Here is a 16277-nt window from a genome sequence, read left to right as displayed (position 1 = left end):
TCTTTCTTGTCACAGTTGCGCCCGGGCGTAAGGTTTTGTTCATTGTAAAGCATTCTTGTGTTATAACCCATTATATATAGGAACCCGTGTTTGCAATTGCAACAAGTTTTCTGTCTATCTAGCTGTCTCTCTTTCTTTTTATCTATCTATTGGTTTATCTATTTATTTAGCTTTCTATGGGCGCTTGCAAGTATAACGATTTCCCATTAATTGTTAAACAAAGTGTACGAAAGGAGACATTATCAACTTTATTAAGTACGTACTTAACAAACAAACAAACAAACGTTCGTCCTTTAAGCATCTATACATCCACAGATCCCGAAGAAGTCGTCAAGACGAGCTAGCGTGACGTAAGCCGGTATGTTGTTTAACCAACGTCTTTGTCTCTCCTTAAAATATACATTATTGTTGTCAACACCTAGCGACAGTCACGCACACAGTTTTATCACTATAATGTCAGCGATACAAAGGTATTAAAACTATTACTCGCATCGCGTTAATCTCCGGGGATTCCGGTCATGATCACGTGACTTTCAATTCTACATTTCTCAGTAGATATTAGTGCTATTGTACCGCTAAGTGATGTTTGCTGGCTTTCTTTCGTCCCCATGGAAACGGGCCAGGCACATCCTTAGACGAGGCTTACGGAAGGTTAGCTGTAACCAATTTGCATCATATCTATACGAGTTGCATCGTGCATATCAGTTTATAAAAGTCTTCTGTGACAATAGGAGTTATAACGCGACATCTGTGAAAGTCCACGATGCATCCGTTACCTCGCGCACCGTCCGCTTCAGAAATTCAAGTTCCGGAAAAGAAACCGTTACAAGACGTTGGTTATCGACCGAAGCAGTGGCGAAAACCGAAAATTGAGAAATCCCAGTCTGAAGATCCCGAAGACCCGGTAGATGGCGAGACAACTTTATCGTCTTCCTTTCAATATAATCGAACAAAATTTAGCAGAGGAATAACCTTTGATTACAGCGATAACCATAGTGAGTTCTTCAGCTTGGATTTAAAAATTTACACTTTGCCGAACTATTTGAATACGTGCTTGTTATAATCTATCACCTTATGTTAACTTCTGGATAGTAATTTATTTTTTACTGTTTGGTGATTTAGTGGCTGATGTCTAGGTCTGCTCTACAGAAGGTCTTAGGGTGCGTTTGTTTGTTTGCTTTTGAATTTCATTCAAAGCTACATGAGAGCTAGTCGTCCCTAATTTAGCAGTGTAAAACAAGAGGAAAGGCAGCTAGTCGTCACCACCCACCGCCAACTCTTGGACTATTATTTTACCAACGAATAGTGGGATTGACTTTATAACGCTCCCACGGCTGAAAGGGCGAGCATGGTTGGTGTGACGGGGATTCGAACCCGCGATCCTTGGATTACGAGTCGATTGCCTTAACCACCTGGCCATGCTGGACCTTTAAGGGTGTGTTACAAGAGTCACAGTCATTCTTGTTATTCAGTCTGTACAAATTTCTCTTGGCGGAAAATACAGCCGTCTGCATTTTATATATTAAAATTATTGACGGCTGTATTTGATCCAACTAAACGCTTAAAAATGCTCCTTATATGTGTGTGTGTTTTTCTTCTAGCAAACCCACCTCAGACTATCTGCTGAGCCCACCGAGGGGAATCGAACCGCTGATTTTAGCGTTATAACTCCGTAGACTTACCGCTGTACTAACGGGGAGCTCCTTATATGGGAACTGAGTGAAAGGTGTATTTGTTTGTTTGTAGTTATGCGCACAGCTACACAATGGGTGTTGTGTCCACCGCGGGTGTCGAAACCCGATTTTTAGCGTTACTAGCCGTCATACATACCGTTGTGCCTCGTGGGGTGGCTGTATTAAAGGTATATATATTTTGAAGACATTCAACACTTAAGATTTCTTGTGTAAATTATCAGTTTTATAAATTATATATATACATTTTAATTGACTCCTGGTAACATATTACAAAACCAAACACCCTGATTTCTGTACGAGGCTGCTAAAACAGAGTAACTTATGTATGGTACCGACAAAACAAAATAAGGAGAATGAATCCCAGGATTTGTCAACATATTCAAGTTTTAGTTTAGCGTTCCATATTCAGAAAAAACACAGTAGTTTTGTAACCCGATGTTTTGTCAAACGCCTACATGTTGGGCCAATTTGTATCGGAAACGAATTTAATCAAAAGCGAAATTGTAGAAGCTGCACGACTTTTGAAAGTATGTTCTTAAAACAGTTTAATCAAGTTATATCGAATTACAGTGTGTAGGCAACCACTGCAATACTTTATCTGCTGCTGGTGAGAGTAGGCTTAACTCATTCTAAAAAAAACCCAAAAAAACAAAAGCGGAAAGGTTGAAGTAGGCTTAATCCTGTACTTAAGGTTTCTGTTTTAGAGAACTCTAACATTTTAGTTCAATTAGTATCGATTAAAAAATATTTTCTTCTATCTCTAATTCACGGATGAATGAAACTTATATGCAATGTTCAAATCTATAACTTTATCATCTCAGCTACAACAGGACTGGATGATACAAATAAGACTGATTTTTAATGATACATATTCGAACCTGTTTCAGATCAAGATGAATTTATGAATTATTTACAGAGATTTTTAGGATACACCATAAATATAAAATATTATATCTTAATAACTTGTGTTTATTAGCATGTTTTTATTGTGTTTTCATCAGGCTTACATTTCCTGGTACCCGAAGATGATATTGGTTCTTCTACCAAGTCACCAAGTATTTCACCCATTTCTTCTCGCCACACTTTGAGTACAAGCACTAAACAGAGGTAACTTCTATTCTAATATTAGCACGTTTATGGTCGTAATCAAATATAGAAAAACAATTACACAGAAACGTACAGTACAGAAGTTGAAAACTAAACTTAATTCGTAGGATGGTTTTGTATAATGTTTGATTTCAATATACACTTACTTGATATTCTAGTGTCTCTTCACGATGAAATTATCTTCAGTGGTATTGTGATATGTACCATACCTTATGTGATAATGTTGATCGTGTTGTATGTGATAATGTTGTTCGGGTTGGATTAGGTTTGGCTAACCTTCTATTTCTTATATGCCTTTAGTAAGGACGTTAATCTCCCTGTATTAAGTATGGTTACTTGTGTCTCTAGTATCTTGTCACTAGTTTAGTAAGGACATTAATTTCCCTGTATTAAGTGTGGTTACATGTGTCTCTAGTATCTAGTCACTAGTTTAGTAAGGATATTAATTTCCCTCTACTAAATGTGGTTACATGTGTCTCTAGTATCTAGTCACTAGTTTAGTAAGGATATTAATATCCCTCTACTAAGTGTGGTTACATGTGTCTCTAGTATCTAGTCACTAGTTTAGTAAGGATATTAATCTCCCTCAACTAAGTGTGGTTACATGTGTCTCTAGTATCTAGTCACATGTTTAGTAAGGACGTTAATATCCCTTTACTGAGTGTGGTTACATGTGTCTCTAGTATCTAATCACTAGTTTAGTAAGGACATTATTCTACCTTTGCTAAGTGTGGTTACATGTGTCTCTAGTATCTAGTCACTAGTTTAGTAAGGACATTATTCTACCTTTGCTAAGTGTGGTTACATGTGTCTCTAGTATCTAGTCACTAGTTTAGAAGCTTAGTTTGATATTAATGTTGATTAAAATAATCATTTTTGTTCTCCTTATGCATACATTTCGCAACGTTAATTAACAGGTTTTAGGTTTGTTATAATAAACTATATTTAATTATGATTAAATGGTGATATTTGGGATCGTGATTCATCTTACAAATTTTTCTGAAACGTTTTTCCATTGTACTTAATGCCACTAGGTATGAATATCCCGGCTTTCCATTAACACGCGTTGGCTTCTCCAAACTGGCTCGGTTATTGAGTTCCAAAGATAAAAATACTGAAACTACGAAAGTTTCTTCGGAAGGGTAAGTGAAACATTTTGTGTTTATAAGGTTACTGGTATATGTTATATGTTCCTATATACATAATATATGCTATATGTACCTATATACTTAGTATATGTCATATGTATCTATATACTTAGTATATGTTATATGTATTTATATACATAGTATATGTTTTATGTTCCTGTATACTTGGTATATGTTATATGTACCTAAATACTTAGTATATGTTACACGTATCTATATACTTAGTGTATGTTGTATATTCCTATATACTTAGTAGATGTTATATGTATCTATATACTTAGTATATGTTATATGTATTTATATACATAGTATATGTTTTATGTTCCTGTATACTTGGTATATGTTATATGTTCCTATATACATAATATATGCTATATGTACCTATATACTTAGTATATGTCATATGTATCTATATACTTAGTATATGTTATATGTATTTATATACATAGTATATGTTTTATGTTCCTGTATACTTGGTATATGTTATATGCACCTAAATACTTAGTATATGTTACACGTATCTCATATACTTAGTGTATGTTGTATATTCCTATATACTTAGTAGATGTTATATGTATCTATATACTTAGTATATGTTATATGTATTTATATACATAGTATATGTTTTATGTTCCTGTATACTTGGTATATGTTATATGTTCCTATATACATAATATATGCTATATAAAACCTATATACTTAGTATATGTCATATGTATCTATATACTTAGTATATGTTATATGTATTTATATACATAGTATATGTTTTATGTTCCTGTATACTTGGTATATGTTATATGTTCCTATATACATAATATATGCTATATGTACCTATATACTTAGTATATGTCATATGTATCTATATACTTAGTATATGTTATATGTATTTATATACATAGTATATGTTTTATGTTCCTGTATACTTGGTATATGTTATATGTACCTAAATACTTAGTATATGTTACACGCATCTATATACTTAGTGTATGTTGTATATTCCTATATACTTAGTAGATGTTATATGTATCTATATACTTAGTATATGTTATATGTATGTATATACTAAGTATATGTAATATGCATATATATATACTTAGTGTATGTTGTATATTCCTATTTCTTTAGTATATGTTATATGCATCTATATATATACTTCTATAAACTGTTACTATATGCTGATACTTGTATATTACGTTACTAGTCTAGTTATAGTCGTAAACAGAAATGGTATCTGTTTATAGTTGTAAAGAGTAATGCTAGTTGTTTATTATTGTAAACAGTAATGCTAGCTTTTCGTGCTGGTAAACAGTACGAGGTCTGTTCAAAAAATACACGGACTGACGTCATAAAACAAAATGTACTTTATTTAGAAGTTACAGGTCTAGGACCCCTTCAAAGTACTCTCCTCCCCAACGCACACACTTATCCCAACGGTGTTTCCACTTGTTGAAACAGTCCTGGTATGCTTCTTTTGTAATGTCCTCCAGCTCCTTCGTCGCATTTGCCTTAATCTCAGCAAGTCGTTGCTGAAGGATCAGGTCATTCATTCTGAAATCCGCCAAACGAAAAAATCGCACTTCACTTAAAACCGCGTAGCTAATACACAAATGAAGATATCTGCAATCGGGAAATGGCGTCATAATCAGCTTATCTGTGCGAACCTAGCGACACTAAGCAGATTCCCCTGGAACCAACTGGAGCCCCGCAATTCAAACAGTCCGCGTATTTTTGAACAGCCCTCGCATTACAAAGGTTTATAGTTGTAAACAGTTATACTAGATGTTTACATATATAAACACTATTACTAGCTGTTGTTACCTGTAAATAGTATTACTAGCTGTTGTTACTTGTAAACAGTATTACTAGCTGTTGTTACCTGTAAACAGTATTACTAGCTGTTGTTACCTGTAAATAGTGTTACTAGCTGTTGTTACCTGTAAATAGTATTACTAGCTGTTGTTACCTGTAAATAGTATTACTAGCTGTTGTTACCTGTAAACAGTATTACTAGCTGTTGTTACCTGTAAATAGTATTACTAGCTGTTTATGGTTGTAAACAATAATTAGTTTATTTGTAATTACTACAGTAATCCTAGCTGTTTATATTTTTAAAATGCAAAATACAGATAGCCCATTGTGTAGTTTTGCGTTTACCTTTCAACAAGAACAAACTCTTCTATTGGTATTGGTTAGAGTTTTTTTTTATACGTTATCTTCTGTCTGTGTTGAAGTAGAGATTTTTTGTATGATCTGTTATCTTCTATCTGTGTTGAGGTAGATTTTTTGTATGATGCGTTATCTTCTGTATTGAGGAAGAGTTTTTGTATGATCTGTTATCTTCTATCTGTGTTGAGGTAGAGTTTTTGTATGATGCATTATCTACTGTATTGAGGAAGAGTTTTGGTATGATCTGTTATCTTCTATCTGTGTTGAGGTAGAGTTTTTGTATGATGCGTTATCTTCTGTATTGAGGAAGAGGTTTTGTATGATCTGTTATCTTCTATCTGTGTTGAGGTAGAGTTTTTTGTATGAATGGTTATCTTCTATTGGTGTTAAGGTAGAGTTTTTATGTGTGAAGTGTTCTTTTCTCTCTGTGATGAGGAAGATTTTTGTATGATGTGTTTTACTATTGATAGTTAAATATTGTGAAAGGGTTGAAATGAACACGGTTAAGTATCCGTAACGCTCTCTAAGCGTGTATTGTATTTACTGTATTTATTGTATTTACTGTATTTATTGTATTTACTGTATTTACTATATTTATTGTAATTACTGTATTTATTGTATTTACTGTATTTATTGTATTTATTCACCTGTCGTGTAGGCGTTTGTGTCGTTTCTGTCTCGAAACTGCATTACAGATTCAGTAATGAAGGAATATAGGTAGTGAGTTAAAATCGTGCGTGAGATGTCCTTCCTCTGATTTCAAATAAATCTGTGCAGAGTTTGGTATGCTCCAATGATTATTGTATTGTACTATGAATCTGAGGGCTCCAAATTCGAGTCTTGTTATTGCGAATTGGTAATTTGCATTTTGTGTTCAAATGTGCGTCATAAGAGAGAAGGCCATATCCCACTCTTCGATCAGGGTTGTCAGAGAGTTTGAAGTGAGTGGCGTTGACTAACCGCTTTTACTGTAGTTTTTCAGTTCAATTTAGTCACAGCTGGTTCTTGCGTAGAATACGAAATAACCAAGCAGAATTACTACGTATCTTGTAAATATTATTCATGTACGAATCATGTTCAAAATTGATTTTAAAGTATAAAACATTTTAGGCCTATTTTAAGTTCTGACAGAGGAAATATTTCAAATATAATACATTATTGTACTATCAGTAGATCTGATTATATTATTACCAGAAAATAAAGTATTTTGCCAACAGGAAACGAGAGACCACTACAGTGAGAAAGGCCTCTAGTATTGACAGTCTTTTAAACGTTTCATGCACAAGCAGTCATAACATTCAGCCTGCTCACAGCAGTGTTACCGCTAGAGGACTCGTCATTCCTAATAACAAACATCTGCCATCTTCGCCTAGCGTTCCTTCCCATCTAGAAAACCAGAAGAGGATCGCTGTCCCTTCTTCTCCTGGTTTGCCAAATAAACTGACCAAAGCCATTCCAGGTGTGTTCCTTTTTATTTATTGTGATGAGAATATGAAAGCATGTTTATGATTTAAAAAATTCAAGAAGGAATATTAATTGGAAAAGGTAAAACATATATGTACAATAATATTTTCTGTTTGAAGTATTCAGTTTTGAAGTCCAAAACCTTCTATACGAGATTATCCTTTTCTGTGATATACAGATTTAACCTTCCGTATCTATAGTTTTGGTTCAGGATGAATTTAAGGAACACACAGTAGAATATGATAGAAACTCTTACTTTCATGAAATCTTGATTGAACAAACAATAAACATGTATCTTCCAGGAAGAATGCTTCCTTGATAGTTTCGACCTCTTATGCACGAAAAACCCTTATTTGTAATAACTTACTGTGGCTGTTAAAAGGGTGGTTACAGGTGTTTGGAAATGCTTACTGCGATTTTTAGAGTAGAAGTTACAGGTGCATGTGATGGCTTACTGTGACTCTTAGAAGAGCAGTTACACAGTATATGTAATGTCGTACTCTGATTATAAAGGGGGTAGTTACAGGGTATCTTTAATGTCTTGCTCTGACCGTTAAAGTGGTAGTTACAGGGTATCTTTAATCTCTTACTCTGACTGTTAAGACGGTAGTTACAGAGTATCTTTAATGTCCTACTGTGATCGTTAAAGCGGTAGTTACAGGGTATTTTTAATGTCCTACTCTGATCGTTAAAGCGGTAGTTACAGAGTATCTTTAATGTCCTACTGTGATCGTTAAAGCGGTAGTTACAGGGTATTTTTAATGTCCTACTCTGATCGTTAAAGCGGTAGTTACAGGGTATTTTTAATGTCCTACTCTGATCGTTAAAGCGGTAGTTACAGAGTATCTTTAATGTCCTACTGTGATCGTTAAAGCGGTAGTTACAGGGTATTTTTAATGTCCTACTCTGATCGTTAAAGCGGTAGTTACAGGGTATTTTTAATGTCCTACTCTGATCGTTAAAGCGGTAGTTACAGGGTATTTTTAATGTCCTACTCTGATCGTTAAAGCGGTAGTTACAGGGTATCTTTAATGTCCTACTCTGACTGTTAAGACGGTAGTTACAGAGTATATTTAATGTCCTACTGTGATCGTTAAAGCGGTACTTACAGGGTATCTTTAATATCCCATTGTGATCGTTAAGGCGTAGTTACAGGGTATTTTTATATTCCACTTGGACAGTTAAAGGGTTAGATACACAGGATTTTTCATGTTGTTTTTTTTCTGCTTTATCACGTCTTTATACCATTACAACAACTGTGCTTGAAAATAAGTTTACAATAACGATCGTTAAGATTTCTGAAGAGTTAATCAATAACAAACCAAGTAATATTACATTAAATATAGACCTTAGCATACAAACTTCAATGAGTAAAATGTAGTAGTGTTAAGAGGTTGGTTTCTGTTAAACACATACACTAAGACGAATCAACGCGAACTTTCGTGATGTAGTGTATAATACAAGCGAAACTTTTTCTTTCTGCTTTAAATTCTAGGAATACGACACAGTAGTGTTGACGTGCTCCTCGAAGGTTTAGCACTCACTAAAGCTGAAAAGAAGAAACTTCAAAAAATCAGTAAATTTAATATTAATTTGCAAGGTAAGTATTTGAGTGAAATAGTTGAATAACCTACTAATAGATAAGTGTATTGTTAAATTAATGAAATATTTTTACTTGTTATCAACAGTCTAATAATTATAATGATGATAGATAAGTGTTATGTTAAATTAATGAAATATTTTTACTTGTTATCAACAGTCTAATAATTATAATGATGATAGATAAGTGTATTGTTAAATTAATGAAATATTTTTACTTGTTATCAACAGTCTAATGATTATAATGATGATAGATAAGTGTATTGTTAAATTAATGAAATATTTGTACTTGTTATCAACAGTCTAATAATTATAATGATGATAGATAAGTGTATTGTTAAATTAATGAAATATTTTTACTTGTTATCAACAGTCTAATGATTATAATGATGATAGATAAGTGTATTGTTAAATTAATAAAATATTTTTACTTGTTATCAACAGTCTAATAATTATAATGATGATAGATAAGTGTAATGTTAAATTAATGAAATATTTGTGTTTGTTATCAACAGTCTAATAATTATAATGATGATAGATAAGTGTAATGTTAAATTAATGAAATATTTGTATTTGTTATCAACAGTCTAATAATTATAATGATGATAGATAAGTGTAATGTTAAATTAATGAAATATTTTTAGTTGTTATCAACAGTCTAATAATTATAATGATGATAGATAAGTGTATTGTTAAATTAATGAAATATTTTTACTTGTTATCAACAGTCTAATGATTATAATGATGATAGATAAGTGTATTGTTAAATTAATAAAATATTTTTACTTGTTATCAACAGTTTAATAATTATAATGATGATAGATAAGTGTAATGTTAAATTAATGAAATATTTTTAGTTGTTATCAACAGTCTAATAATTATAATGATGATAGTTAAGTGTAATGTTAAATTAATGAAATATTTTTACTTATTATCAACAGTCTAATAATTATAATGATGATAAATAAGTGTAATGTTAAATTAATGAAATATTTTTACTTGTTATCAACAGTCTAATGATTATAATGATGATAGATAAGTGTATTGTTAAATTAATAAAATATTTTTAGTTGTTATCAACAGTCTAATAATTATAATGATGATAGATAAGTGTAATGTTAAATTAATGAAATATTTTTAGTTGTTATCAACAGTCTAATAATTATAATGAGGATAGATAACTGTAATGTTAAATTAATGAAATATTTTTACTTATTATCAACAGTCTAATAATTATAATGATGATAAATAAGTGTAGTGTTAAATTAATGAAATATTTTTACTTGTTATCAACAGTCTAATAATTATAATGATGATAGATAAGTGTAATGTTAAATTAATAAAATATTTGTACTTGTTATCAACAGTCTAATAATTATAATGATGATAGATAAGTGTAATGTTAAATTAATGAAATATTTGTACTTGTTATCAACAGTCTAATAATTATAATGATGATAGATAAGTGTAATGTTAAATTAATGAAATATTTGTACTTGTTATCAACAGTCTAATAATTATAATGATGATAGATAAGTGTAATGTTAAATTAATGAAATATTTTTAGTTGTTATCAACAGTCTAATAATTATAATGATGATAGATAAGTGTAATGTTAAATTAATGAAATATTTTTAGTTGTTATCAACAGTCTAATAATTATAATGATGATAGATAAGTGTAATGTTAAATTAATGAAATATTTTTAGTTGTTATCAACAGTCTAATAATTATAATGATGATAGATAAGTGTAATGTTAAATTAATGAAATATTTTTACTTGTTATCAACAGTCTAATAATTATAATGATGATAGATAAGTGTATTGTTAAATTAATGAAATATTTTTAGTTGTTATCAACAGTCTAATAATTATATTGATGATAGATAAGTGTAATGTTAAATTAATGAAATATTTTTACTTGTTATCAACAGTCTAATAATTATAATGATGATAGATAAGTGTAATGTTAAATTAATAAAATATTTTTACTTGATATCAACAGTCTAATAATTATAATGATGATAGATAAGTGTAATGTTAAATTAATGAAATATTTTTACTTGTTATCAACAGTCTAATAATTATAATGATGATAGATAAGTGTAATGTTAAATTAATGAAATATTTGTACTTGTTATCAACAGTCTAATAATTATAATGATGATAGATAAGTGTAATGTTAAATTAATGAAATATTTGTACTTGTTATCAACAGTCTAATAATTATAATGATGATAGATAAGTGTAATGTTAAATTAATGAAATATTTGTACTTGTTATCAACAGTCTAATAATTATAATGATGGTAGATAAGTGTAATGTTAAATTAATGAAATATTTTTATTGATATCAACAGTCTAATAATTATAATGATGATAGAAAAGTGTAATGTTAAATTAATGAAATATTTTACTTGATATCAACAGTCTAATAATTATAACCTACTAATAGATAAGTCTAATGTTAAATTAATGAAATATTTTTATCTAACGTCAGCAGTGTAATAATTATAAGAATGATAGGTAAGTGTAGCGTTAAATTAATAAAACATAATGTTGAGTTCGTAAAAATTACACTACGTCATCCCCGAACGTGTTTACTTGCTAGTTTCTGTTACAGTTTTGAAAAATGTTAAGGAACAAATTGTTTGATTAGATTGTTTAGTTTTAATAACATTTTACTTTCAGCGCTTTTCGTTGCTGTAGAACACGAACATGTGGAACGTGCGTACACAATTTTTGAAACAACGAACGTTGACGTGAACAGGTAGGACTAATGTTATGAAAATGTCTGTGGAAACATCATAAATTCACTGTTACAAAATTAAGCGTGTTCTTCGCTTGTTTGCTGCATCTTAACTTAGTCGCTGAATGATTGAAAATGTTATTCATGATTATGTGCAATAAATACATTCGTACAACTAAGTACCTTAACACTATATCTTGCTGAACACTAATAATTACCATTTTATTATCATAACTAATACCTTATCACTATAATATCTTGCTGCTCATTTATAACTAGCATTTTACTATCATACCTGACACCTTATTGCTATACCTAGCTGCTCACTAACAGTTATCATTTTACTATCATTCCTTATATCTCATCACTATAATATCTTGCTGCTCACTTATAATTACCATTTTACTATCATACCTAATACCTTATTACTATAATATTTTGTTGCATACTTATAATTACCATGTTACTATAATATCTTGCTGCTCACTTATAATTATCATTTTACTATCATACGTAATATCTTTTTGCTATATCTTGCTGCTCACATATAATTATCATTTTAGTATCATACCTAATGCCTTATTACTATAATATCTTCCTACTTATAATTATCATTTTACTATCCTACATAATATCATTTTACTATACCTTGCTTCTCACTCACAGTTATCATTTTACTATCATTCCTTATACCTTATCACTATAATATCTTGCTTGTCACTTATAATTATCATTTTACTATCGTATTTAATACCTTATCACTATAATATCTTTCTGCACACATATAATTATCATTTTACTATTATACCTAATACCTCATTACTATGTTTTGCTTCTCATTTATAATTATCGTACCTCATACCTTACCACTATAATATCTTATTTTTCACTTATAATTGTCGTTTTAGTATCATACATAATACCTTATTATTATAATATCTTGCTCCATACTTATAATTACCATTTTACTATCATACCTAATACCTTAATTTTATAATATCTTGCTGATCACTTTCAATTATCATTCAACTATCATATGTAATACCTTATCACTAATATCTTGCTGCTCACTTATAATTAATATTTTACCATCATACCTAATACCTTATTACTATATTATCTTTCTTCATACTTATAATTACCATTTGACTATCATACTTAATACCTTATCACTATACTATCTTGCTTAACCCTTATAATTATCATTTTACCATCATACCTAATACATTATTACTCTAATATGTTGCTGCTCACTTATAATTATGATTTTACTATCATACCTAATACCTTATTACAATAATATCTCTCTGTACAATTATAATTATCATTTTACTATCATTCCTTATAACTTATCACTATAATATATAACTTCTCACTTGTAATGAACATTTTACTATCATACCTAATACCTTATCACTATAATTTCTTCCTGCTTACTTATAATTATCATTTTATTATCACACATAATACCTTATTACAATAATATCTTGTTTTATTCTTATAATTACCATTTTACTCTCATACCTGATACCTTATTACAATAATATTTTGCCTTATACGTATATACAGTTTTCTGTCATACGTAATATATAATATATAATAAACTGTAATATTTTGCTGCACGCTTATAATTACCATTTTATTATCATACCTAACACCTTACCACTATAATATCTTGCTTTTCACTTATAATTATCGTTTTACTATCATACCTAATACATTATTACTATATTATCTTTCTGCATACTTATAATTACCATTTTACTATCATACTTAATACCTTATCACTATACTATCTTGCTTAACCCTTATAATTATCATTTTACTATCATACCTAATACATTATTACTATATTATCTTTCTGCATACTTATAATTACCATTTTACTATCATACTTAATACCTTATCACTATACTATCTTGCTTAACCCTTATAATTATAATTTTACTATCATACCTAATACATTATTACTCTCATACGTTGATGCTCACTTATAATTATGATTTTACTATCATACCTAATACTTTATTACTATAATATCTCGCTGTACACTTATAATTATCGTTTTTACTATCATTCCTTATAACTTATCACTATAATATAATACTTCTCAGTTGTAATGAACATTTTACTATCATACCTAATACCTTATCACTATACTTTCTTCCTGCTTACTTATAATTATCATTTTACTATCACACATAATCCCTTATTACAATAATATCTTGTTTCATTCTGATAATTACCATTTTACTCTCATACCTGATTCCTTATTACAATAATATTTTGCCTTATACTTATATCCAGTTTTTTATCATACGTAATATATAATATTTTGCTGCATTCTTATAATTACCACTTTCTATCATACGTAATACCTTATTACTTTAACATCTTGCTGCTCACTTATAATTATTATTCTTAATACCTTATTACTGTAACATTTTTTGCACGCTTATAATTACGATTTTGTTATCATATCTAACACTTTACCACTATAATATCTTGCTTTTCACTTATAATTATCATTTTACTAGTGAAAAGCAAGATATTATAATGGTAAGGTGTTAGATATGATAATCAAATGGTAATTATAAGCGCAGCAAAAATATTACATTAATAAGGTATTAAGAATAATAATTATAAGTGAAACAGCAAGATATTAAAGTAATAAGGTATAAGATATGATAGTTGAATGATAACTGAAAGTGATCAACAAGATATTATAACAGTAAAGGCATTATGTATGATAGTAAAACGGTAATTATAAGTATGCAGCAATATAATATAGTAATAAGGTATTAGGTTATTCACAGAAAACGGTAATTATAGCAAAGTGCAGCAAAACATTATCGTAATAAGGTAATTAAATATTGCAGTAAAACGATAATTATTAGTGAAGCAACAATATATTTTAGTAATAAGGTATTAGTTATGATAGTAAAACGATAATTATAAGTGAAAGGCAAGATATTATAGTGGTAAGGTATTAGATATGATAATGAAAAGTGTGTAGCAAGATATTACAGTCATAAGGTATTAGGTATAATAGCAAAATAATAATCATAAGCATGCAGCAAGATAATATAACAACAAGGTATTAGGTAGGCAGCAAAACGATAATTATAAGCGCAAACAAGGCATTATAGTGATAAGGTATTTTCATAATAATAATAAAACGAAAATTATAAGTCTGCAGTAAGATGTCATAGTGATAAGCTTTTAGGTATGATAGTTGAATGATAAATGTGACCACCAAGCTATTATAGAATTATGGTATTAGGTATGATAGAAAATGTTAATTATAAGTGAGCAGCAAGGTATTATTGTGATAAAGTATTAGGAGTGAAAGCTTGTTTGTTTGTTTGGGAATTTCGCACAAAGCTACTCGAGGGCTATCTGTGCTAGCCGTCCCTAATTTAGCAGTGTAAGACTAGAGGGAAGGCAGCTAGTCATCACCACCCACCGCCAACTCTTGGGCTACTCTTTACCAACGAATAGTGGGATTGACCGTCACATTATACACCCCCACGGCTGGGAGGGCGAGCATGTTCAGCGCGACCCTCGGATTACGAGTCGCACGCCTTACGCGCTAGGCCATGCCGGGCCAGGAGTGAAAGCAGTGTATAAAGTATGTTATATTCGTTCTTTGAAATTATTTTACTTTTCTGGGGGCACTTTGATCAGAAATTGATACTAAACTTAATAAAATGGCTAAATCGCAAGGAACTGTTATGGTTAATTAAAAACATTGTTATCGTTACATTTAAACTGTGTGGTTTCGTAAAACCGAACCGCTGCACTAGTGTATATCGAGGGTGTTAAACAAATTCGTTGCAACTGTGTTTCTAATTCTTGTCATACAAGCAAGGTTTTTTTTGTTGTTTTTTAAATAGCGAAACAGGAAGTGTGGTTGTTGCATTCTTTAGTTTTACAGGAAGTCATGCTTGTTGTAGTGTAGCAGGAAACCTGTTCATAGGGGGGTTGACCGTATCTGTTTGTGACGTAGCAATAAGAAACGAACGAATAACGTAAAAAATTAAGGACTCACAAATTTCTGGTTTAACTTTTAACTTTAACTCTGAATAATTTTTCCCCATACTGTGCAACTGTTTAAACTAATCCCATGTTTTGTAGTATTTTTAGGCTTGTAAGGTTAAAAGGGTAATAAATCAAGAAAAGTATCAGATATGAATTTTAGTTTATGACGTAGGATTGTTCAGTTATCAATTGGAGGAAATATATATATATATATCCATAAGGGGGCGACACTGTATACCACGTACTTAGAGCTATGTTACACCGGTGGTGACCTTTTTGCATGTTTCACCTATTGTTGTACGTGACCTT

The 16277-nt window shown here is 30.3% G+C and overlaps 1 protein-coding gene across 1 annotated transcript in view; it reads left to right on the top strand.

Moving 5' to 3' along the window:
* Window positions 1–677: 677 nt before the first annotated feature.
* The window catches only part of LOC143239589 (ankyrin repeat and fibronectin type-III domain-containing protein 1-like), a 34595-nt gene continuing 18995 nt past the window's right edge, over window positions 678–16277 (top strand). The window contains exons 1-6 of the mRNA XM_076480811.1: window positions 678–995; window positions 2696–2801; window positions 3836–3943; window positions 7333–7574; window positions 9075–9179; window positions 11870–11948. Coding sequence (XP_076336926.1) covers window positions 764–995; window positions 2696–2801; window positions 3836–3943; window positions 7333–7574; window positions 9075–9179; window positions 11870–11948 — 872 coding nt within the window. The 5' untranslated portion in view covers window positions 678–763. The remainder of the gene's footprint in view (window positions 996–2695; window positions 2802–3835; window positions 3944–7332; window positions 7575–9074; window positions 9180–11869; window positions 11949–16277) is intronic.

This window comes from Tachypleus tridentatus, chromosome 13, assembly GCF_004210375.1.
Source record: "Tachypleus tridentatus isolate NWPU-2018 chromosome 13, ASM421037v1, whole genome shotgun sequence".
Taxonomy (NCBI): domain Eukaryota; kingdom Metazoa; phylum Arthropoda; class Merostomata; order Xiphosura; family Limulidae; genus Tachypleus; species Tachypleus tridentatus.
Note: the sequence above shows the minus strand (reverse complement) of the source record. Positions and strands in the feature narration are given on the sequence as shown.